This window comes from Eptesicus fuscus, chromosome 8 (genome assembly GCF_027574615.1).
Source record: "Eptesicus fuscus isolate TK198812 chromosome 8, DD_ASM_mEF_20220401, whole genome shotgun sequence".
NCBI lineage: Eukaryota > Metazoa > Chordata > Mammalia > Chiroptera > Vespertilionidae > Eptesicus > Eptesicus fuscus.
In genome coordinates, this window is record NC_072480.1 from 60074159 (window position 1) to 60100369 (window position 26211).

Genomic DNA, 26211 nt, shown 5'->3' on the forward strand with positions numbered 1-26211 from the left:
ATTCTGTTAAGGACACATTTCTTTGTAAGAATTGTCAAAATCAAGAGTAGAAATAATATAGAACATGTAAGAGTACACTCACATGAGAGGATATAGTGTGGAGGGTCATAAAATAGTAGTACCAAAAATGTCAAATGAGCTAAAAAACATGTTTAAAAAGTGTATCTGGTAGTCTTGACATAGAGAAAAGGGGAATGAGTTAAGGAAGGAAGAAGAGGAGGGCAGCTGGATCTCTCTGGGAAAGAAGGATGGGACAGGAGGCAGAGTCTGATCGGAAGAGGGCAAGGAGGAAGGACCAAAGCCAGCCTATCATGTAATGGAGAGTACAAGGTGGCTGGAATTTGGCTACATCTACTAGTGATAGATTTGCTGATGGAATGGTTATGTTCTAAAAGAGGTCTTATTTCTTCAGGGGAATAGAATTTGTAACTATGTAGTTTTATTTTCCCTACAAGCGACATCCATGAAAGTCAGGCATGCACTAACATCTAAAATCTACATTCCAGCTAATAACTGGATGGTTAAATATTTCCCCTTTTCAAGGAACCCTCAGTCACTGTTGATAGCCTCATCAAATTTGAAGTTCTAGATTTCCAGACTTCCACGGGAGTATTTGCATAAACAGAGACTTTGTTAACTCCTAATAGGTGAGCTTCAAGTGAGACCAGAAACTGTTTCCTAATTGCAGGCTTGACATCCTGAGATTTGTAAACCTTACAAAAGACAAAGACTGTTTACTCCAGGATATTATTGACAACTTCTTCTTAGAAAATCATTTGCCTTATTACAGCAGTTATGGATAGAACTCATTCCCAGAGTCTCTTTCAGAAAAGCAACAATATTTATAACTGCCGGCTCATCCTTATTGAGTGCTTCCCCCCGAGGATTGTGCTGTGCTTTACATTTATTACAAGGAACATAACAATGCTTGTGAGGAGATAGGTCTTCCCCCTTACTTTCCAGATAAGCAAACCAAGGCTTAGCAAAGTTAAGGAATTACAAAGCTGCCATGGTGCTTGAAAAGTACATAGAGGAGTGTCTGACTGCAGAGCCCACATTGCTGGTCACTGCATCACAATGATGTGGGTGCCTACAAGGCCAGTCTCACATAAGGGCAGGGTTCTGGAATACTTGATGGCTAGATCAAGTATTAAGAGAAGGTTCATAAAGAAGGTAAGGAAACAGAGGAGATAAAGCCAGGACTCAAGTTGTCTGTCTTTCTGTCTGATTCCCTTTACAAATTTAGCTAGAACTTCTCACCATACTAAATGCTACCAAAATATTTCTCTTATATGGACCATCATTCATTGCTTCAAATCTTTCCTAGTTTTAATAGTATAAAATACTAGAGGCCCAATGCATGAATTTGTGCATGGGTGGGGTCCAGCTGGCCTGCCCCAATGGGGGCCCATTGGGCCAGGCCAGTGTGGGGGGAGAGGGGCCAATCGGGGCCCAAATCAGGCTGGTTGGCTACCACAGTGCATGCCATAGCCACCAGTCATTCTGGTCATTCTGGTTGTTCTGGTCGTTCCACCATTCCGGTCACTGAGCTTTTATATATATAGATATGAGTGTACTTTTTTCTCCCTTCTTCTATCTGAAGGCAAAAGATGAACACACCAGAGTTCTAGATATGAACTCTCCCTCCTCTAATACAGTGATTCTCATCATATCTGAAGTAGGGAAGAGCTCATCTTTTATACTTCATCACTGAGATCATGAATTAGTTATATTTGCAAACTAATTAGAAGACCCATTGCCACTATCCATGCCCATGCTCCACCCTTGTCTTAGATCTGTTTTTATAGGTATTCCTCTCCTATTCAGCTCACAGCTAAGCTATTAGGGCTAAGGCACACTAGAGGCCCGGTGTATGACATTTATGCACAGGTAGGGTCCCTAGGCCTGGCCAGCGACCAGGGCCAACTGGGACCTTCTGGCTGCTGGCCAGGGCCTTCCGTCTGACTGCTGGCCAGGGCCTCCCTTCCCTGGCTGCTGGCTGCCAGCCAAGGCCTCCCTTCATTCCACGCAGCCTCCTGGTGGTCAGCGCACATCATAGTGAGTGATCAAACTCCCGGTCGAACTCCCGAGGGGACACTTTGCATATTAGCCTTTTATATATATAGATTATCTAGCCCAGTGGTTGGCAAACTGCAGCTCGCGAGCCACATGCTGCTCTTTGGCCCCTTGAGTGTGTCTCTTCCACAAAATACCACGGCCTGGGTGAGTCTATTTTGAAGAAGTGGCGTTAGAAGAAGTTTAAGTTTAAAAAATTTGGCTCTCAAAAGAAATTTCAGTCGTTGTACTGTTGATTTTTGGCTCTGTTGACTAATGAGTTTGCCAACCACTGATCTAGCCAATCTTTATAATCAAGTTATAATATGTTGGCAATAACATTATGGCACTCATCTCAAACTCTTGATTTGTATATGCTTTGTACAATATACTATATATACTAGAGGCCTGGAGCACGGATTCGTGCACTGGTGGGGTCCCTCAGCCTGGCCTGCACCCTCTCACAATCTGGGACCCCTTGGGGATGTCAGAGAGCCAGTTTTAGCCTGATCCCTGCAGATCAGGCCTAGGGACCCCACCAATGCAAGATTCCATGCACCAGGCCTCTAGTATACATATAAAATCTTTGGTTAATCTTTTACTACCCTCCTCCCTCCCCCCTTCCCTCTGAGATTCATCAGTCTGTTCCATGTTTCCATGCCTGTGCATTGAGCATCTGCCCCTTGGTAGTCATTGCATGTCATAGCTACTGGCCAGTTGGCTGGTCAGCCCGTCAGCTGGATGCTTAGGCTTTTATATATATAGATATATGTATACATGTTTAAAGACTGGGGGGAGCAGCATTTTTAAACTTTTGTTGGTTCTTTTTAGACAAATAATCACTGGTAACAATGATAATCATCATGCCTACCATTAATTGAGCAGCTCCTATATTCATTCAACGAATTCTCTACTGTTTACCAGGCCTGGGAAACACAGCAAAGGACAAAACAGATTATTTGCCTTTGTGTCAGTCTCTTTCTAGATGCCTTGCATATTTATTTTAAATCCTTACTGCCATCTTGTAAAGCATTCATTCCCTGGTTTTACAGACAGAAATTATTATATTAGAGAGATTATGTAGCTTGTCTGAGGTGTTGAATCTAACAAGTGGCTGATCAGGGATTGCAACCCAGAACTGTCTGATCTAAAGAAACAGATTTTCCCATTGTGCCACTGTTTTCCTCAGTGTCTTCCCCCCAGAACTAGACATATTTCAGCACTTGGAGGGACCAGCCAGCTAAGAGAGCACTGTTACCTGAAACCTAGTACAGAGAACCTATTGATAAGAAACACAAGCTGCTAGTTCTTCGAGCCACAACTAACCTTATTGCATTCACCAACTTCACTGTCTTCATCAAAGACAAGTTTCCTTCATTATCCTACCACTTCTTTTTACCCACCCAAATCAAAGAATTTTGCAGATTTTCGGAAAGTTCCCAAGAGCAGGGAGAAAAAACTTTGAGTCTCTGCCTGTGAATTTCAAATGTGTTGATAATCTCCTTCTTATCCTATCAGGGAAGATGAAACTCATCTCACTCAATATAACTTAAATATATTAGGAGTAATTTCAAATATAATCCAGAAAAAGATTGGTTTGTCAGATATAATCTAAATTAAGAAGGAAGACTTACTAAATTCCAATTGAAACCATCCATTCAATTCATACTTATTACAGACGAGGGTAGAACCCATTAGAGAAGAGCAGGATGGCCCTTCAGGTACTTAATTTTCTCCAGACAATTCTTTCTGAATCTACAGCTCAAGTTAAGATGGGAAAAAAGTCTCAGAGAACAAAAAAAGGAATATAATAATTTCTGCCTCTAGCTGGCAGGTCCTTGTTTCCTCATCTGTAGAATGGGGGTTGATTGAAATGTCCCCTTTCCAGCTCTAACATTTAATACATTATCTTTTCATTAATGATTAGGTTTCTTTTTCTAGCGTCTAGCTAACATTTTTTTCTATGGAACTTTTCCTTTCAATACATTCGGGTAGAAATAGCATCTTGGGAATTCACATGGAAAAAATATCTTCTTTTAGCTATGAGGAGATATTTTAGAATTTAGTTTAAATAAATATGTTTATACATGCATGTAAAACATGTTAAACATACATGTAAAACTTTGAGCCCCTGTATTACATATGTACTTCAGGCAGTAAACATTATTCTTTGTGGTGTGGTTACTTGTGTAATTACCTCCTCCTTCTGGAATTATAAATTAGTGGAAGACAGGAACTACATCTTGCTCATTCTTACATTCTACAGAGAGCCACCTTAACATGTCATTTTACACATGGAAGAAACAGTACATTCTGCGTAATTGAATTCAGAACATGGAAGTATAATGCCACAGAGCGTTCAACAATGAGGAATAGAAATGACCTTAAAATGTACTTGAAGTTAGTCTAGTATTCTTGAAAATTGCATAAAAGTTACAAGGCAAATTATTTATCTGCCTAAACTCAATTAATTCACATTTAAAAGGAGGATGCTGCTTGAATTATCAGAGGGATCACTTATATTGGATAAATATCTAACCACAATGTTGTACACCTGAAAGTATAATAATATTGATTATCTACTGTAATTGGAAAATAAAACTTAGAAAAATAAATAAAAACAAAATATTCTTCTAAAAAAATGAGGATACTAGTAGTACTCATTCATGGGATCATTTCAGAGTAAAGTGATATAATCCATGCAAAATGCTTAGCATGAACTATGTCAAATGAAAATCAATCATAAAAGTTAAGCATTGTAATAGTTGTTATTGAAAATGTCTATAATACAGAAATTATAAAAAGCATTGACTCCATGGTTTTACCTCTTCGATGTAAGTCTGGGAACTTATCTTTAGTATCTAAGATCAGATGAAGAGGTTTGGTATAAACACGCCTGCATTTAAATCTACTCATGCATGTGATATTTTCAATAGCAGAGAATCACCTCAAAAGGGACACAGACTTCTGCCTGGCCTATGACATGGCACTGAATAAATGTCTAATCATCAGACTTTCGAAAGAAGCAGACTAGAAGGAAACACAGAATGGGTGCAGACCATGTCAGCAGCCTGACATCTGGCCTGTGCCAATTGGCAGCACCAATGCCAGCAGAGCAACAGTTTAGAGGAATTTCAGTGGCCTCTGCCTACTATCACATTACTCCTCCATTAAGGGAATAATTGACGTGCTCCATTGACAAGTGGTTCAGTCCCTTCTGTCTGATCTCTGAGAAAAGGCCATGCAATTTATAAAGCTTTATTTCTATTTCTTCTTTAGTTTTTTTTAAGAGAAAGAGAGAGAGAGAGAGAGAGAGAGAGGGAGAGGCTCTCAATGATTTCTAAATTCAGAATATTTTTTCTGGTTATTCAAATTTCAAAGTTTACATTCTTCCCATCAGCTCTCACTTATAATATTCCACCAAGAAGCAAAGACCTTAAACATCTTTTATTCTTTGATTCTTTATTTCTATATTTAAACACACACACACACACACACACACACACACACACACACACACACACAACTAGAATCTGAGAATCTGTTCCATTCCTGTTTGTAACATCACTGGATAATAGGACCAGATTTTTCAGATGCTAGATACAAGAGGGAGAGGAGACACCATCCTGCCTAATAATAGACAAATATGCAAATTGACCGTACCTTCGCTATGCCCGCGATTGGCCAGGAGGTGCGGGGGGGCAGGACTCGGGGGGGGGGGCCAGGGGGCTGATTGGGCTGGCGGGACGCTGAGCTCACGTCGCCAGCAGCAGCGCGAGCTCAGCATCTGTGCCATGGCTGTGCTGTGGCACAGAAGGGGCCTCTGGGGCAGCGAGCTCACGTCCCACCGCAGACCATCAAAAGCAGGGGAGCTGGGTGCCTGTCCGCTCAGGCACCAGGCCTTTCAGAAGCCTCCGCCATGGTGGAGGCTTCTGAAAGGCCTGGTGCACCAGCGGACAGGCACCCAGCTCCCCCGTGATCGAAAGTGAAAGCGTTTAGGGGACCCTACACGTGCATGATTCAATCATGCACTGGGCCTCTAGTTTTTTCATAAAGTAAAATGAAGTTTCGAGAAAAATGCTTATGATGCATTTATCGGACATGCACCCAAAGCAAACTAATTTTAACTTTTCTTCCATGTAAAAGGAATATTTTTTCCTCCTTTTGATGATAAAATGCAACTCCTGATTATCCATAACCTTAGGAGATTTATCCTAAGATTTTTCTTTCACTTTAACTTTAGGGCAAAAGATGAGAAGATTGCATTTACTGTAGTGTACTCAGGAATCCGTGATTGCAACTCAATTCAGTTTTTAACACACACTTAGAGAATTCTTAAGAACAGAAGTTATCTGCTCGCTTTCCTGAAAGAAAGTGTTCTCCCAACCTCTTCCTGCCTTAAAGAGAACAGCTTCCCTAGAACTGTGCTTCCCATGGACAGTAGGTTACTGTGTCAAGGTTAGTGTTAGTGGCCTCTTCCCATTCTCATAAATACATGGTTATTCCCAGCACTTAACAATTCCCTTTACTCAGGGATATGCAGTCTGGTTTGATCCTGCTACAGTCATTGCCCAGCCAGTTGATATTTAAACATGTGAAGGAGCTACCTCTGTGTGGTTACAGCCACTTGTTCTGCCGGAAAACTTGGAATAATACATGGCTTTCTCTTTCTTCTAGCATGATATGTTCATCTCTTTCATATCACCTCCTAATTGTACTAGAATATATCTTAAACATTATCCAAGTAACTTAGATGCCCTGCAAAGTGAAAAAAAATCAATAAATTATTCACTAATACATTTCACTTGCTAGCTAGACAACATATTTTTAAAACACAGCGTTCACTGGGGTGAGTGACAAAAATAATTCTTGTGTAGAAAATATAGGCTGCCTGGGACACAATTTTCTGAGTTTGCTTTAGCAACAGTAGGAGTTTTCATCCCAAATCTCTCTCTAGCCCAGATTACTCTCCTGATCACATCTGTTTATCCAGCTGTCTGCTGCACACCTCCACCTGCCACCTCAAATATACCTGCCCCAAACTGAGCTCACGGTCTTCTCACAAACCCTTCTCTTCCCCAGGGTCCTCTATCCCAGAGAATGCCTCCTACTGCTCTTTGGTCCTTGCCAGAAACCCTGCTGGCTCCTCTTCTTTAGCCTCATACTCAATCCATAAGGAAACCAATTAAACAGTCATTCTAAATATCTCTTGAATTTATTCACAGCAGCTCTCTAATTCTACCACCTCACACATGAGTTACAGAATCCTGATTAATTTCCTGCCTTTGGTTTTGCCACACTCCAATCCATTTCCCACGCGGCAGCCAGAGGGATTCCTGAAAGTGCAAATATGTTCACATCACTCCCCTGCTTGATATCATTCCACAGTTCTCTGTTGCCATTAGAATAAAGCCAAGAGGTAGTCCTGCAAGATGTTGTCCTCACCGTGGCCTTCCAGGCCCAGTACTCACTACTCTCCCCACCTTATTGAAGCAAATATTTATTGAGCATCTATCATCATGTGAGTACCATATTCAATGCTGTGGGTAGAGATCGTAGTGAATAAGACCAACAAAGCCTGAGTCCTAATAGAAGCTTTAATCTAGGAGGTAAGGGAACCTCTATATGTACCAGACATATGGAACAGCCTTGGCTCTGTGGCTCAGAACCATCCTCTGTCATCCATATGCTTCTGTACCTGCTGTTCCCTCATTCTGGAACATGCTATCTTCTCCACCCCCCACTCCAAATACACAGCATTTGCCAGGCATACTTCAACTACTTCTTCACTTCCCAGGCAAGATTCAGTGGTAGACTGGCCCCTATTCGCAGGAAACATGCTACTTTGTAGTGTTTCTCAAATCTGTGGTGATTTCAAGCTACCAGCACGATGTCACTGAACACAGAGTAGCACCCCATTATATAGTTGTATGTAAGTAACCTCAGGATATAACTGGCATGAGTACCCTCAGAGCATAGATAATAGTAAGCAATTAGAAAATAGTAAGTTGTGAGTATATATGACCTTTGTTTTCAATATAATTTATATAATGTTAAGTGTATACAATTTAACTTTTAATCATCATTGTGTTTAACGACTGGCTTGCAAAATTCCTGGAAATTTATCAAGTGGTCTTGTGAGCCAGTAAGAACCAGCACACCGTGGCTATTCTAGGAACCTTTCTCTCACTCTCCAGCCTGGGTTAGTTCTCCCTCCTGAGTTTTCCCATCACAGTTATTACATTCTGTCATAATGGCCTGATTTCTTATCAGAACCTCATGAGCACAGGGCCATGTCCAGTTGGCATATCTCCAGCACCTATGTCCGGCCTTAGTGACACAACCACCATTTGTTGAATGGTGGGTTGAATGAATGACACAAAGCCAGGCTGATGAAATGTACATGTTTATGTAAATTTTGCAAAGTGATTCTTAAGGAATCACTTTAAACCTTATAAACAAAGAGCATATGAAATAATCATTTAGCTAGGCCAACGGGGTCAGGGTTTCTTTCTCTCCACACTCAAAATGCGCTTTGTGCTTTTCCACCATTTGGGAGGAAATATCAAGATGTCTGTTGTTTAAGGAATGCAAAAGCTTCAAGAGGAAAAAAAATCATCTCCTCAAGCAAATGGAAAGAATTTCTTTTATGGAAGAACCGATTTTAAGAAGTATGCAGCAATCTGACATATTCTGGAACCCAGCTGCGTAAGCATCAGAGCAGATTATCAAAACCTTAAAACTGACGCGGTTGCTGGAGTTTGAAAATTGAAGCCAATGAAAAGCAGCCAAAACTGAAACTGATTATTTAATTTGATTCAGTACAACCCAGAATTCTCCTCACAGAATCCTAAACCCATCTAGGGTCTTACAGTTTGCCAGAGAACTTGGCCAAGGGACCATTATAATCAACCTTTAAGGAAAGAAAAACATGAATCAGGGAACGAAGAGAGGAAGAGAACAAGAGAGGAAGGGAGGGGGAGAGGGAAGAGAATATGAAAGAAGATGAGAGATTGTTCTGAGACGTAAGAATGAAAACCTGTTTTCTTAAAAGGCAATCCATCAAGGAAATTGCCAAACTATTGAAAGTTAAAAACTAAAAATAAAACACCCTGATAGTTAAAATGTTTGTGCAATCACAAACATTGTATAATGATTTTATAGCTAAAGAAGGAAGTCAATATTTAAATGTTTTAAATTTATATTCAGGAAAAAAACTTCATAGGTTATTAGCAGAATACTGTTAAGAACCGGAGAAAAAAAGTGTGAAATGAGGTTCTAGGTACTGCTTTAATCTTATACCATGGTGATGCTACTTGCTGCTACTCTTCTTGCTGCTACTGCTAATAAAATATATATTTTTAAGTATTATAACTTCACATCTATTTACTAATGATAAGTGGATGTCCTTTCACTCTCCCATTTCAGTTCCAAGTTTCACTTCCACTTGGAGAAAGGGCCGCCAGCTCCATGCTGAACCCGGACAGGTGGAGGCAGGGCTGTGCTACCCGCAGCCACTGCGTTGGAATGGAGGCTCTGCCCCAGCCCATGCTGTCGTCCACTTTGCTATGGGAAGCGCCAGTGCCTGAGATGTGCACCCAGTTATCTCTAGAACCCATGGCCCTTGGCTTGCCCACCTGACTCTTTTGTACACAAAATCCTCTGCTCTCTAATTAGCTTGTCAAGCACAGTGAGTAGCAATTAGCAAATGATCAAGAAATAGGACTTTTCAGAAAGATGCAAATTAAAACCACAATGAGATATCACCTCACGCCTGTCAGAATGGCTATCTTCAATAAATCAACAAACAAGTGCTGGAGAAAAGGGAACCCTTGTGCACTGTTGGTGAGAATGCAGATGGGTGCAGCCACTGTGGAAAATAGTATGGAGTTTCCTCAAAAAATTAAAAATGGAACTGCCTATGACCCAGCAATCCCACTTCTGGGAATATATCCAAACCCCAAGATGCTAATTTAAAAGAATAGATGCACCCCTGTGTTAATTGCAGCATTATTTACAACTAGAGGCCTGGTGCACGAAATTCATGCACAGGTAGAGTCCTTAGGCCTGCCCGGTGATGAGGGCCAATCAAGTTCCCCACCTCCTGGCCTCCCCACCTCCTCTTTCCCTCAATCCCTCAGCACCCCGCCACTGCAGTTGGTCACCCACCATGTTCCACACCGCCCCCTGGTGGTCAGAGCACTCCCGGTCTCCCAGTTGAACTCCTGAGGGGACAATTTGCATATTAGCTTTTTATTATATAGGATAGCCAAGATTTGGAAGCAGCCCTTGTCCATCAGTAGATGAGTGGATAAAAAAAGCCGTGGTACATTTACACAATGGAATACTACATGGCCATTAAAAAAATGAAATCTTACTTTTTGAGACATCATGGAAGGACCTGGAGGTTATTATGCTAAGTGAAATAAGCCAGTCAGATAAAGACAAGTACCATTTGATCTCACTCATATGTGGAATCTTGTGAACAAAATAAATTGACAAACAAAATAGAAACAGAGGCACTGGTACATGGAACAGACTGACAGAGGTCAGAGTGGGGCTGGATGAAAGAAGATGAAGGGATTAAGTAAAAAACATATACACATAACACATAGATACAGACAACAGTATGGTGAAAGCCAGAGGGGAAGGGGGGTGGGAAGTAGGTGGAGATGAGCAAAAGGGGGGAAAATGGGGATGGAAAGAGACTTTGCTTGGGGTGATGAGCACATGATGCCATGTGTAAATGATGTTTTATTGAGTTGTACACTTGAAACCCATATGGTTTTGTGAAACAGTGTCACCCCAATCTATATATATATATATATAAAGAGGTAATATGCAAATTGTCTGTTACGACGTCACAGTAACGACCGTTCAACAGGCTGGGTGTGCATGGAGCACCTCTAGGTCCCCCTTGCCCTCCTCCCCTGCTCCTGCAGGCAGCAGCGGCGGCTCCCTCCAGCCTCCCGAAGTGGTGTGGCTCCCTCCCAGCTCCTGCAGGTGGCGGCGGCTCGCTCTTGCCTCCCGTGGAAGCTGCGTGGCTCCCTCCCGGTTCCCATGGGTGCTGGCGGCTTGCTCCTGTCTCCCGTGGAAGCAGCGCAGCTTCCTCCTGCCAGCTCCAGTGGAAGTGCCAGGCAGCCAACTGCATGCAATATCGCGTGCTAGGCCACTAGTAAGTTAAATAAAATATTCTGCATGACAAAAAAAAAAAAAAGAAAGAAAGAAACAGGATTTTTTTGGTTATAGTTATCAAGTTAAAGTTACTGATTTGGTTTTGCTTTAGGTTGGCACATAAATGGAGTAAGGGAAATATCAAATGATTTTTTTATACATGATTCATTGTGTTTTCTGAAGGCAGAAGTGTTAAACTTTGATTTTGAAGAGGTAATTGATTCTTTGAGACAAGTGTATAGAACACACAGCATGGTGAGTGCCTGGCCCATCCCGATGCTCAGTCAGTGAATTCTCTTTTCTTTCCTAATGCTGGTGGTCTTGATCCAGCATCTAAAAGGGTTCAGCAATCTGGAGAAGGGGCTGTGTGTAAATTAAATAAGAGTCCAGAAATGAAACATAATTTTGAAAGGCATTATAGGGAGTCAGAGGAGCTTGGCTGAAGAAACCAAGTTCTCCTTATCTTAGGACCCCTTGCTTTTTATTAACATAATTTGTCCTAAGGCAAGGTGGAGATATATACATCAAAGGCCAGGGTTTTGTAACAAATCCATTGCCACATTGGAAGAATTTGCTTATGGCTCTTCAGGTGTTTGGCCAGTAGGAGGCAATAACATGTAGATTAAGATGCCTTGAGTTGTCTGGCAGCAAGCAATCATCCCTTTCAGGTTTGGGGAAATGCCTTTCAGCCATCCCAGATGATTCAGCCCTGCTGACATGCTGGAATTGCTTCCGGCACTTTCCAATCTTCTTTCTCTTTATAGAAATCCACCTTCTAATTGCCTTCAATAAATGTCTGCAAAGGGGAGAAATTATAAATTTGTATTTATTCAAAGATTTTTATTCCCAATTTATTTTTCAAACACATGTTGTGTGGTGAGATCTCTTACAGGTTCTGGGATACAATAATGAGCAAAATGCGTAAGATCCTATTCTTCATGAAGTTTAAATTATTCATGCATCACTCTGCAAAATCCATATATTTGACTTGTTATCTGTTATTGTCCTATTTAATTACAGATTACTTCAGATGACAATACATATTTATACCTTTCAGTGTATTTTTAAGCACCTTGTTATTTTGTCACATCAGCCTTGAGAATTGGGTAGAACATGTGACCCCCAAGGTCGCACAGGTGTCAGGAAAAAGACCAAAGTTAGGACTCCAAGCTTTTAAACTGTCATTCATGACCTTTCTATTACACCACAACTGTCTCTCCTGAAAATATGTGTGGAGCCAATGCAGATATGATAGCTTCTGTTTCCCTGGGAACAAACCCAATAAATTTGAATTCCCCAAGTGATCACCTACCTAACAAATAGTTCATTCATTAACACTGTAATACAAATTAGAATCTAATAAGTAAATAAAAAATCCTTACTCTCAAAACATCAATTCCAATTAAATCTAGGTAGCATTAACTGCCACCTATGTTAATATAAAACATTAGAGTTGTTTGCAAATTTCAAAACAATTTATGGGGCTAGCAACAACTTTCCCACCATAATAAGAGCTCACTGAGTAGAAACTGAGAAGATAGAATATTTTAAAAGCATCGGAGCTGAGACAGGATTGATCTGCAGGCACTGCTTCTCAGATTGCCAGCAATGGCTTCAGTGGACATATAATCAACCTGCAGAAGCTAAAAGAAGACAGAGTTATAGGTATTAAGCTGTGGGTGCCTCTGCAAAAGGACACATCATGCTAGTTTATTTTAAGGGAGCTATGTCAAGATGCTGCAACGTTCGTTAAGGAAAAGTGCTTGTATTTAGAAACCTAAGACACAGCATTCAAACCTGTGATCAGCACACCTCCCTCTCTTTCTTGTCCCTTCTAAAGGTTTCTTCTTTCAGCACTTTCTATCTTTTATGTCAGCTTCTTTAATCTCAGAATGCCAACAGACTTCTGAGACATCATCTTAGTAATCCTCTTAAGAGAGAGGATTCATGTGCCAGATACCTTCTGGAAATCCACAGGTTTTGCGAGTCAGCTACTTGGGAAGGATAATTCCTTAGTATATCTGTAGCATCTGTCTGCGTTGAGACTTCCAAATACTTTCCCAAATTATCTAATTATCCTTTCAATACCCCTTGGAGGGAGGCAGGCAGGAGGTAATACTGATTCCATTTCTTCAAGGAGTAGAGCTAATGATTTGTTCCACAATGAGGTGGCTTAGCCTAAAGCTGTATTCTCTAGAAACTTCAGCTGTGAAGAGAAGACCTTGAGTGTCTTAAAATAATATTTCTTCTCTGGACTTAAAGGTAGTGGCTGGTGGAATGGCTCACAAAAACCTCTAAGTAAATGCAATTACATCCAAATCACTTATTCTCTTGGCCAGTTGAAACAAGACTCACAGTGTGTCCCCGGGTATGTCTCCATCATGTGAGAACCTCCTGGGCCAAATAATGTTGGGAAACACTACAAATGATCTCCCTTTTGACAAGTCAGTGCACATGTTAGCATAATGAAGCCCGCTAAAATACCTCATTCAACTTTGACCCACAGACTCTATTGTTTACGTAATTGCTGTTAGCTCCTGGAAATAATATTGTGAAGAAAAAATTTAAGAAACATCAGCCCACATGAGTTTTCCCCCCCTTCAAATCTTCTTATTCAGAACTCAAAGCTTCTAGAAAGAACAAACCATGGAATGACATAATTATCTCATTATTATCAAGCACCTATTTTCCAAGACATTGGCTTTTCTGTTTTCCTGCCTTGTGTGTTGCATTTTTATCATCAGAGCCTATCTGTGTGATAAATAATATTCTTATTTCCATTTGACAAAGCAGTCAACTAAGGCTCCAGGAGGGTCCTCTAAAGTTGGCATGGCCCAGAGCTGTCCTCAGCCCCATCTGCCACCTGTCTACATAATTGCCCTTGGAAAATGGGACCAGTTTCAGGCCTTTCCATACCATCTTTAGGCTCATGATCCAGATCTGCATCTCCAGCCCTGACCACTATGCAGAGAATCTTGATCTACCCACACTCATTTAACCTAAGGCCCCTCCCCCCACATCACTCCCCTTCAGTTTCTTCCCTTACTCCAAATAGGAAACATTGGGGTACCCAGACCACCAGGAAAAAGGCTCATTGGTCTTTGAGAGTAATGCAGCTCTGGGCCTCAAGAGCCACAGAACGTTGTCTAACTGCACTGCTGCTATAGCAAGATCAGAAAAGAGTCTGAGACAGTCCGAATGTTCTACACAAGAATCCCTTTGGTCACTCACCACGTGAACCCCGAGCTTTAATAATACTTTGTCTAGCCAACAGATTGCATGTATTAAAAATGAAATTATTGTCACTTTCTAAGTCATCTAGGTTGTATGACAGATATGTGTTGTTTAAGAAATATTCTCCATGCCTGGTCAGCATTGTCAACCTATGAACCAGGAGGTCACAGTTCGATTCCCTGTCAGGGCACATGCCTGGGTTTCGGGCTAGATCCCCAGTGTGGGGCATGCAGGAGGCAGCCAATCAATGGTTCTTTCTCATCATCAATGTTTCTCTCTCTCTCTCTCCCTCTCCCTTCCTCTCTGAAGTCAATAAAAAAATATTTTTAAAAAATAATAAGATATATTCTCCACATGAGAATCATACATGCTTTTAATTATGCCCAAGTGAACACAGGGAAAGTTGATGCCCTGGTCTCCTCTGCCACTATTCCCTTTAGGTTTTGTGAAATTTTGAAAAACAGTTCTTGATCCTCCAACTTGGCATTTCCACACTAAAATGTCGTTTCTTCTGACAAGTCCCTTTTCTGAGGGTATAATAGACTCTGTGTTGAAGGACCTTCTAGATTCATCTTCGACATATGGTGCCAGATTTTTATGTAGGTCTCCATAATTATGAGTCAGTGTTTTCTTCAGTGTGGATCATAGATCTGGCAATTTCCTCTCTGAAGCCATCATCAATATCCAAATCTGATGCAAATGATGGAAAGCTGCTGGACGATATTAAGCAACCTATATTCTGTTATAATTAACACCTCCCACCCCCATCCCAGACAAGTGGTGGTAAGATTTTCTGTTATGATGAAATATCTCCTAGATCACTCGTATTCTTTCAGGGCATGTCTTGTTCCTTTGATCTAACTTAAACCAGTGAGCCAGATTTTTCCCAAAGGTCGAATTAAGAAGGTCTGTTAACTCTTTCAGTGCCTGGCTTCAAGAAATTTCGGCAAGGCCACCAGTATTGTTTTGCCTCAGGGCTTTATAGTTTTTAAAAAGCCAGCTGTCATTTTCAAAACTATCCATGATGGCACACTCCACAGAAACCTGGAGCTTTGGAAATGTTAATGCCCTCCCTCAGCAGTGACCTTGCCGCTGGGAAGTGATTGAGGCACTAGGGAGAAAGGGGCCTGCTATCTTTATCGTGCTGGTTTACACCATCAACCTCCGAAATTGTGTAAGAGAGGAATAATCAATAGTGTGTTAAGACCAATCCCCAGGAATGCCAAGACAAAGCGTTCGGCTCTACACAATGCTGAGCTCAAGGAGAACTTTTGAATACGGCACAAGAGAAATGGCCTGTAGTGGTAAAACCAAATGAATTGTGTCTCAAGGTGGAATTTGTCACTGGGAATAGCACTCAAGAGCTCTCTGCGTACTTCAGTGAAATCCCATAATATGCCTGATGAAAAAAATGCTGACTTTAAAGTTAAACAACACAGAATCAAATTACAAAACCAGAAGGAATGTGTTCTAAACTCACACATGTAACTTAAGAATTAGCTGATGTCAATAGTCCCAAAAAGTTTACTGGGAGAAAAACATACATATCTAGGAATAGAATCATCTCCTATGTAGAAATGGGAGAAACACAAAATTAGACTTCATCAAAATTTACTGAAAATGTTGCTGTATTTCCTAGAATTCTGGTAAAGGCATTATCTCTCAACCAGCAGAGTGGGAAGTTTCTAAAAACAGCAAAGTAGGTATCCCCACACCACCCTGGGTGAAATCACTGTAGAGAAGATCTGCCGGCACCATCCCTAAGGTCATTACAATTATATGTTTGATTTCCCACAGCAACCCCAATTGTGACGTGAACAGCTGTCAACAGCAAAATTAGAGGAAACTATCATTATATGGATTTCACCAACTTTGCTTGTCCTATTTCCACACCATTGCTCAAGAGGGTGTTTTCAAAGAATTTGTCCAGTAGAGGTTCTCATTATTCAAGGGGGAATCACTGAAGTTCTTTTATCTTATAGGCTATCCATGAAATACAGTTGTCATAATAATAAGAATTCCAAATGGATGTTTATCGGACGCCAAGTTCAAGTATATAAAAATGTCTGGGACACAATTCCTTTAATCCTGCAAGCATTGTATGAAGTAACTATTACATTTCCTTCTTTTAACACAGTAGTTCCCCCTTATCCAAGGGGGATATGTTGCAACACCCCAATTGAATGCCTGAAACCTTAGATAAGTACCAAACTCAATGTATACTATTTTTTTTTTCCTATGCATACATACCTTTTCACTTAAAGGAAGCACTTTATTGTTTCTCTTTAGCACATCTGAATTGCCATATCCAAATCACTGCTTGTGCACTTTGGGGCCATTATTCAGTAGAATAAGGGTTACTTGAGCACAGCACTGTGATAAAGCAACAGTCGATCTGATAACCAAGTCGAAGGCAGAGCACCTCTGTGTTCGAACTCAGCTGAGAACATGCATGTAGGGCAACTCTAAATTTTGTCATCCTGCTTATGTCTGCAAAAGTGCATGGGTATGGATTTGAGGCTTACAAATTAATTTTAGTGAGTAGGCAAATTCACAAATATGGAATTTGTGAATAACGACGGTTGTTTTATTATGTTGAAAATAAGAGTCTGAGCGTCAATCACTCTGTATCTGTCTGGGTAATTCTTTCTGTTATACAGTATAAGTGATTGGATTTGTTTAAATTTCAAAATCAGAGTTTATTGAAAGTAAAAGTCCCATGAAAAATGTCCCTTTGCATGCTTCCACATCATGATCTTAGGAAGAAATGAATTGTGCAAGTGGGTTAACTTTTCCATGTTTCTTCCAGGTCTTTCAGGGATGTGGCCAACCAAAGCCTGCTCCAGCCCTCAGGTCTGCCCGCTCAGCTCCTGAAAATTTTAATACACGGTTCAGGCCTTACAATCCTGAGGAAAGACCGACAACCGCAGCAGGCACAAGCTTGGACCGGCTGGTGAGTTCTCGCGGATAGATGGCCTTGCGGCCGCTGTCTGTAACCAGGGTTATTCTTCAGAAGACGTGATGGGGAAAAGTTGGTTGTGAAAGTCATCTCATTCTGATATCTGCTCCTAGTCTTAATTAGAATATTGAAAAGTAATGAGATCTGCCTTTTAGGTCAAGAATTAGATTATTTAAGAAGTCTTATCACCATTAATCCACTCCTGCAAAGGCCAGATTTTCAACTTCATATTTCTCCTGAAATATTAATTTGAAGACTAAGTTACTCTGTCTCCCAGCGATATAATTATACAATAGCATTTCTCATTCATTTGCTTCAGTTATTTATTCAATTATGGTAGTGGGACTTTATTATGAATTCTCCTTATATGTAAAGTTTTCTGTATGGAAGACCTTGCCAAGAGACCCCCAAATCAAGGTGAATGAAATACCACTTGTGTGTATGTGTGTGTGTGCGTATCTTTTAAAAGTTGAAATTCTTAGAAATAGTCACTCTTTGATCCATTTAAATGTGTGTCAAATAGTCTCTAGCAACAAAGCAATTTACTTGGAGAATACTGTACAACCTTAAACGTAGTAAACACAACTTGAATGTGTTAAACATCAAATCTTGTGACAAGAAATGAAAATCTCATAATTTAAGAAAAATACTGCCTGATTATTTTCAGTGAAACTTATAGTATTTATAGTACTATAAACAATTTATATATCTGTAATCATAGGTGCTGTTAATGTTGCTTTGCCAATTATCTTGATGTAAAATTAGCAGATGAGAGCCTTAAGGCCATAAAACACTTGAACCACATCTGATTATGGCATGTAAACTCAGATTTCAATTTCCAGTTATAAAAAATATTTGTATTAGTCACTGTAATAAATTAATTTATCATTTTAGTTAATATTCTTCTGCAGGGTAGAACTCATAAGATTAAATTGGTTGAGTTTGGCCTTAAAATAAGTACATATCAGCAATTCTCTCTATAAAAATCAAATGTACTTACAATATAAAGGCCTATCCACAAAGTGCCAATGAGAAGAAGTAAATGGAATTGTTAATTACTAAATTGTTATAAATTTATTACAATTTATTAGCAATAATCCTCCCTTTTTCGTGTAGGTTTTGAAAAAGAAATCATCTGGGTAATTGCTTCAAACTTCTACTTACCTTGATTATGTTAATTCTCTATTCACAGTTTCAGGAAAAGTTTAAAATTAGTCTTCTTTTTTTTCTTTTTAACAACCAATTAGATTTCTATAAACAACTAGCCAATAGTTTTCAAGAAATGATGGTTTCATAAGATTCCATTATTTGGGGTTTTACTTTACAAATTCCTTTGTATGTCTAGATCCTTTTAACAAGAAGCAGAAATGGTGAGTATGGGTTCTCTCTCTCTTTCTCTCTCCCTTTTTATTTCCATTTTAGTTGGCTCCAGCTTAGTTATTAGACCAATTCAGGCTTTTCAGATTTTTCATAAACACTTGTATTAGAATTGGGACACAATGAAGATCGATAAGTTGTGCTTGTAGATGACAATACTGTATAATGCACTTAAAAATCTGTTATGAGAGTAAATCTCATGTTAAGTGTTCTTACCACAATAAAATAAAATTTAAAAACAATTTGCCTACATTATACACTTACTTAAAATTACAGTGAATTTGAACAATGTAATGATATCTATGACTACTAATTATTTTTCCCCTTTGAAATAGAAGCAAGGGAAGTAGAGCTTCTAGGGAAGCAGAGCAAGAAAGTTATTTTATCTAAAGACAACAATATTTAGGCAATTTAGCACAACCTAAATAAAGCATTAACATTTTGAAAATTTCACATGATGTTTAAAATCTGGTAGATAGGAAAATTGAAATTTGAACCTTTATACAGGAACTTTATTGGGGATCTTCAAAATGCCCCAAATATAAAGGTCTTGAAGAGTACTTGCAAGTAGCAACCTGATTTAAGCTCTTCTATTTTATGTGCCTCCAAAAATATTTTTTAAGCAACGTTTTTCTAAGGAGAATTAGTAATGGTTAATCACAAACAAGGACCAGACTCAGTGTATAAGAACTGGTTCAATGCATAGGAATTTAAGTCAATAAGCCTAATTTAGAATTTCATTCTAAAATGTTCTGTGACAGCATGTAGTACTGCCTCATAGGCATGGCTTCAGGCCCTGTAAAGGAAGAATGCAGGTTTTATTAATTTTCTATTGAATTAAATTCTGATTCCTTCCTAAATTGTAAGAATTAGCAATTTGCCTACCTGGAGTTACCTTCCCAGGCCCTACGAACAAGGGACTTTTTCCAATCAAAAGGAGCTCTGCAAGGTTATTCTTGAGAAACACAAGTGAGAAGGAAGCTCACACCAGACTCTCCCTATCCAGCCTTTGGTTCCCCCAAGGCTCTTCCCTTTGCAGGTAAAACAGAGCTCTGAATAGTGAAAGGGTGAAGAAGTAACCAGCCCATGCTGTGCAACAGTCATACACAATCCTCCTGGAGACACACGCATTGGTGAGCTCTCCAGACGGGTCTATCCAGCACAGCCTCGTTTATAAACAAGTATCATGTTACCTACTCCTGTCGTAATTTTCCCCTGAAAGAATGTTTCTTGAATATTTATAAGAAGCAGGTGTCCCAGAAAAGGAGACTAACTGGAAAAGACTTCCTTTAGTCTCTCTGAGTGTTTCAGCAGAGACTGCTTCCGAGGACAGCATTGAAAGACTACTCCACTCCACCCCTCTCACCAAAGGAAAATAGCTAGAGAGCTCTCAGAGAATTGCTCTTACTCCCATTTAACATTAGTACCTGGCCTATTAACTTGGGATTCTGTTGATAGCTCTTCTTATGTCAGTTATTGTAAAACTGTTTTTTATGTGAACTGACAATTATGGGGTTTTAGAAATAAAGCTACTAACCCCAAGCTGGATAAACTGCTGCTAAAATTTATGTAAAATAATTGAAAACAAACCAAACTCTCTCTTAAAAATACATTAATCCCATCATTTAACCTCTATTACATTTATAAGGACCCTTGTAAATTCTTTTCTGTCTCTAAGAAACATTGCCATTTGTTTCTGTTTATTGTAGGTATATGTTCCATTCCTCTAAAATTATATGTACATAAGTAGTTTAGATAGTCAGTAGCTTTCAGACATACTATCCAAACGTTATTTTTATTATCCAATAATGAATGAATATATTTGTATAAATTCAGCTGCTGATGAAAAGCTGACTCATCAGAGAATATCACAGTCCTTCCGGCCAGCAGCCCTGATTTGTTGGAGATATTTAATGTCATCAACTAATTTGGTTAACAGTCCACTCCCACCATCATGTGTCTCCTGTCACCAACACTCAACCTGACAGTGCTTCTATGGCAGCAGGTTGTGATGAGGTTAGTTAAATAGACCAGAGGTGATTATCTGCATGAAGGAAGAGATTGGATCTCTTCCTATTGTCTTAACTCTATCCTCCATGAATTCTCAAATAATTTGATTGTAAAACTGTGACTTTTAAAGCATTTCAGTGGAGGCAGAGAGCTTAAAAATAAATCAACACAAACTATCTCAATTTTTAGAATCTGAGCATACAATTAGTTGTAGAGCTCAGAAAGTGAGAGCACAACATGCTATATGGTTCCTGGACACACTTGGGCAGGGAATGTCTGTTACTCCAGCTGATTCATTAGAGCAAAAACGTACTTTAAATTGTATATCTTGGAGGAATATAGTTTATAAAAGTGGACTAAAACACATACACACACACAAAAACAAACAAACAAAAAAAAAAAAACACAGACTTGGAAGTTAGTTCATCAAGTTGGTGATGATTTAGACGAATGAATCTCCAGTAAGTATTCCATATCATCCTGTGTGTGCAGATTTCCCAAATATTCTACTGCTCAATCTGAGGGAGTTTGGGGTGGGGGTTGGTGGGAAGAATGCCAGCCTACAAATCTAAGCATTGTACCTGTGCTGTGCTATTATGTATAGAATAATCTCTCTTTCTTTTTTCTTTAAATTTGTTTTCCTCTTGCTTCCCAGAGGATTGTGTGGAGGACAATGCAACATAGTGTAAGCTTTGGTCTTCTTCTTCCTCTCATTCCCATTTGTCTTTGTACAATCATTCTGGAGAGTTCCTGAGAAATTCCACCTTCACCTCCCTTCTCCAAAATGTCTAGCAAACCAGTTGGGTTGAGCTTGACCAATGGGTTTAGTAGCCTCCTCTCTTGGTATTTACAGTAAACAACCATTTGGAATTCTTTCCCAAGGGCAAGGTTTTCAGTCTAAACTTTGTGAAAGACTGGTTCATTTGATGGGTGATTTACTTCTATCCGAATGTTCAGACTATGTGTAGTCTGCCTGAAAAACTAGCTCTTCCCAGTACATGTATATTGGCATTTTTCTTTTTGTTCTAACTGAATAATTACTAATAATAAAAGCAAATCAACCTCAGCTCTCATGCATAAGGAGCTAATTTTTTCATTAACTAGAACATAGAGAGTTTAGGGGTTTAGAAATAGCTTTTGGTCAGGTTATTTACTCTATTTTTTCCCTACTTGAATTTACTGATACCTTTTAGAGGATTTAGGGAGGAAGCATTGGATATATTTTACTACAAAGCATTTGTATTGGGGCTAAGGACAAGAATGCCGAGGTTCTCTTACCTGACTTTACATATCTCTAATAATAAAAGGGTAATATGCTAATTAGACTGGATGTCATTCCAGACAAAGCCAGGGCCAGGGCAAAGCTGGGGTCCTGGGTGCCTACAGGTGGCCAGAGTGAAGCCAGCCCAGGTCCCGGGTGCCAGAGGGAAGCCGGGCCGGCAGCTGGGGGAAGGAAGGCCTACTCTAGCACAAATTTCATGCATCGGGCCTCTAGTTAACTATAATAATCAGATAGATATAGTTAACAAATAATCTGATTTTTCATAATACCATTCCATGTGGATACTACCCTACAACAAAAATGTGAACCCTACGTAGCATCATGGACTCAAGAGGAAAGTGATTCTCACCTGATGGACACACATTTGTTCATGCAGTCCACCTATGATGTCCTGGTGCTGGATGTCAGCCTGGCCTAAAATTCAGGCCATGGTAACACTATGTCTAAAATTCCTCCTTTAAAATTCACTTAAAAAGAAATTGTTTCCTGAGTGGTATCGCCATTCATCACTTCAGGTCTCTGAGCCCCGGACATTTGGATGAGGTGAGAAAGTTAAGAGCTAAATCTGGAACAGGAATACTCTATAAGGAAAGACCTTGAGGAAAGAACAGGGAAAAGGGATAACTTAAGGTCACCTGGTGCTAAAACGGAAATGGGAGGAGATAACATTATGAGTGGGACAAGTCAGGGTCCTATTAGTTTGGTCCAATTGATATACCTAGAGAAGCTCCTAGATAGCCTGTGCCTGCCCTTCCCAACACATTCTCTGGATAACTTCAGATTTTCTAGCAGTTGAGCCAGTTCAACCTCCCTCTCTGATGGTTATGATGATCCTTGTAGCTTTCCCCAAGAAGACTGACTTCCTTGAACATATGAGAATAAATGTAAAGCATAATATTATCCCCCACCACACCCCATCTGCTGGACTTCCCTGCTTTCCTCATATGTATTCTTTAGCTTTCCCCCCACCCCCCAAAAAAATCAGGATGTCTATTATTGGATATGATTCTTCCAAAAACACAATACAACTTCTGAGATTTATTGGTATGCCATTGGTGAAAATATGCTGTGAATAGTATTACAAATAGATTTAAGTACTTGCAAAATAGCAAGATATGCACTTTATTTTATTGTTTTGGAACCAAATGGACAAAGCAACTCACATTCTGGCATCGTTTCCTGCCTGATGATTAATACAAGTTTCACAGTAAAGTGCTGGTCATAAAAATGTTCTTCCATGCCTCTTCGGGGCCATTTTGGTGTGAGTGAGGAAGTCTTGGTTGTAAGGATTCAGGAAACTGTTGTTCCTTTTAAATTGCCTTGGCATTTCATTGTCACCTCAAAGGATTCTGCATCCGGCTAAAGCCACTAGTTTGCATTTCAAAAGGATGTCAGGCTGTGTTTAAGAAACTGCTTTATTATCTAGAGCCTCAGCCACTATCTTTAGGTGAAACTGATATTTCCCACCTTCCACTTTGACACACACACACACACACACACACACACACACACACTCATCAGTCTTTGCTTGGCCCCAAAGAGAAAAAAAAGGAAAACCTCAATAACAACAGTACACCAGATTCTCCACTTTAATTAGTTTTCTCAAGATAAATGGGTCAAGGCCAGATTGGCTTTCAGCCTCTGCTGCAGCTGAATAAATTATGCTCCATTCACCCCAGCAAACAAATGGCTACTGCTCAATCCACTTCAGACTGTGAACTGCCCAGTCTTGCCTGAACTTGCTTTATCTATTTGCTGCAAAACCCCACTGAGACACCCCAGTTTCATTGTCGATGAACCCTTGGTAATAACAGCAGCAAAATACAGTGAGCTTTCAAAGCAGGAAGAAAATACAAAACATTAAAATCAAACCACCCAACTTATTGAGTCTCGGTTCCTGATTTCTGCCCTTCTCTAGGCAACATTAGCAGCATGTGGGAGGCCACAGAGCTGCCTGACACAAGCTCCTTTCCATTTAGGACACTTGTGGTCGATGAGGCCCAAGTGAGGACTATCATAAGGCACACATAAAATTATGGCTTATCTCCAGAACATTCTGTTTATTCCATGGGCTTGAAGGATGCAGAGATCTAATTCAGTGGCATGCACTGATGGAAGCCTGAGGGGAATGCTTGCTCCTCATGTGGAATTTTCAGTCCACACCCAAAGGATAGGGGACTAATTTTGCATCCTTGGGAAGCTGTTATTTCATGCATATGGAAGATTAGTAAAACTACGAGGAGCATAGACTCTCTTTCAACTCGGGCAAGGCTGTGTTTAATTGCATTGGGTTATATACCACGGGGAGAAACGAAGAGGGAGAGCTGTGCTGGCTGCACAATTCCCCGGGAGATGTGAAAGCTCATTCCACACCACTGCCTTAAGACACATTCAGAGAATCATCTGGACTCCAACAGTCAAGTCAAGTCATGCCATGCATTTTAAATGGGGAAAACGTTTGCACACCTTATATTAGGTATAGGGGGTCTGAAATCATTTTGGGGGTAATTTTACCAGCAAAACCATTTGCAACTCTGTGTTAAACTCTCCTTTGTCCTCAGAAACATTTAAGCAAGAGCTTTGCTGACCTCTGGCTCTCATAAAAATGGAATGTTATACTTTAAGACCCCAAATATGGCTATATAGATTTTATATCTATTTTATGGTATGTTGATATGTTTATTTTCCCCTTTAGACTTGAAAATTTCTTTCAGAATTCCTAGACTTCCACTAAATCCAAATTGATGCATTCTATAGGTATGTCAATCAATCAACTAATGTATTTATGTTCTTTTCTGTTACATAGCACTTAGTAAAACTAACTGCCATATGCAGTCTACATTATAGCATGTTGTCAGTGCTAGCATCAGACAAGAATTGCCTCAACCGGTTTGGCTCAGTGGATAGAGCATCGGCCTGTGGACTGAAGGGTCCCAGGTTCCATTCCAGTAAAGGGCACGTACCTTGGTTGCAGGCTCCTCCCCAGCCTGGGGCCTTGTTGGGGCTCATGCAGGAGGCAACCAATTGATGTGTTTCACATCGATACTTCTCTCTGCCTTTCACTCACTCTTCCACTCTCTAAAAATCAATGGAAAAATGTCTTCAGATGAGGGTTAAATAATAATAATGAAAAACAAATAAATAAATGACAAGAATTATTGTTTGCAAAAAATATTGCTTATCAAACCAGTTAGAAAAACTGCATCTCCTCCAAGGAATAGTATCTAGTATAGAGCCTCATACAACATTAGCAGACAGAAAGAGGAATTTGATTTTGTAATCTAAGATAGACTACATCAATAAAGAATATGTGGAAGGTATATTAACCAATGAATCATCATTGACCCAATAGGCAACTGAAAGTATTAAACATCTGTAGCATCTTCGACATAGGCCATACCAAAAGCTCATTCTCCCATCTTATGCCAGAACTTTTGCCCATATCTTGAACAAATGAAACAGAAACTTTGTTGTCAGTTCTTAACTGGTCAGATGAAATAGTCCATCTGCACTCCCATTCATAGTATTTGTCCTCCATTCAGCTATGTAATAGGTGTTTGGGTAAGTTGATTATAAAAGCCCGAATAGACAAGCCTTACTACACTGCTCAAGCCATACCTTTTATTTATTTATATTTTTAAGCCATACCTTTTAAAATACGTGTTCATGAGAGGTATCACTTGACACAGACCTTTTATTAAATTATTGAACAGTTTAAAGAACATTTTTCCTTGTCATGGAAAATCTGCAGTAATTTTTTCTCATAGCTGTCTGAGACATGTGCACCACAACTCCCAAATGCAGTGTTCACGCTTATGAGAGATAGAGCTGAAGAAATGGGCTATTTCATAAATACTGGGTTTGATGTATTTGCTGTATAATCAGTCAGCTTTTAGCTGGCTCTGTGGCCTGTGGAATACATTTTAAAGCACTGGGAATTTGGCTATTCCCATAACATACTTGGACACTCTTTACTGCTAGCAGTAAACCTCAGGCATAAACATTGCAGAGAAAACCAGATGAGAAGAAACCTGTTGGAGTGCAAATGGCCTTCCTTCATAAATGTGAAAGGTAGAAAGATATCTGCAGCACACAATAATGTTATTACTTAAGCTCATTT

General features: G+C 39.8%; 1 protein-coding gene across 1 annotated transcript in view; it reads left to right on the forward strand.

Moving 5' to 3' along the window:
* The window catches only part of GPC6 (glypican 6), a 1127407-nt gene that overhangs the window by 1008400 nt on the left and 92796 nt on the right, over positions 1 to 26211 (forward strand). The window contains exon 6 of the mRNA XM_008156480.3: positions 17273 to 17416. Coding sequence (XP_008154702.2) covers positions 17273 to 17416 — 144 coding nt within the window. The remainder of the gene's footprint in view (positions 1 to 17272; positions 17417 to 26211) is intronic.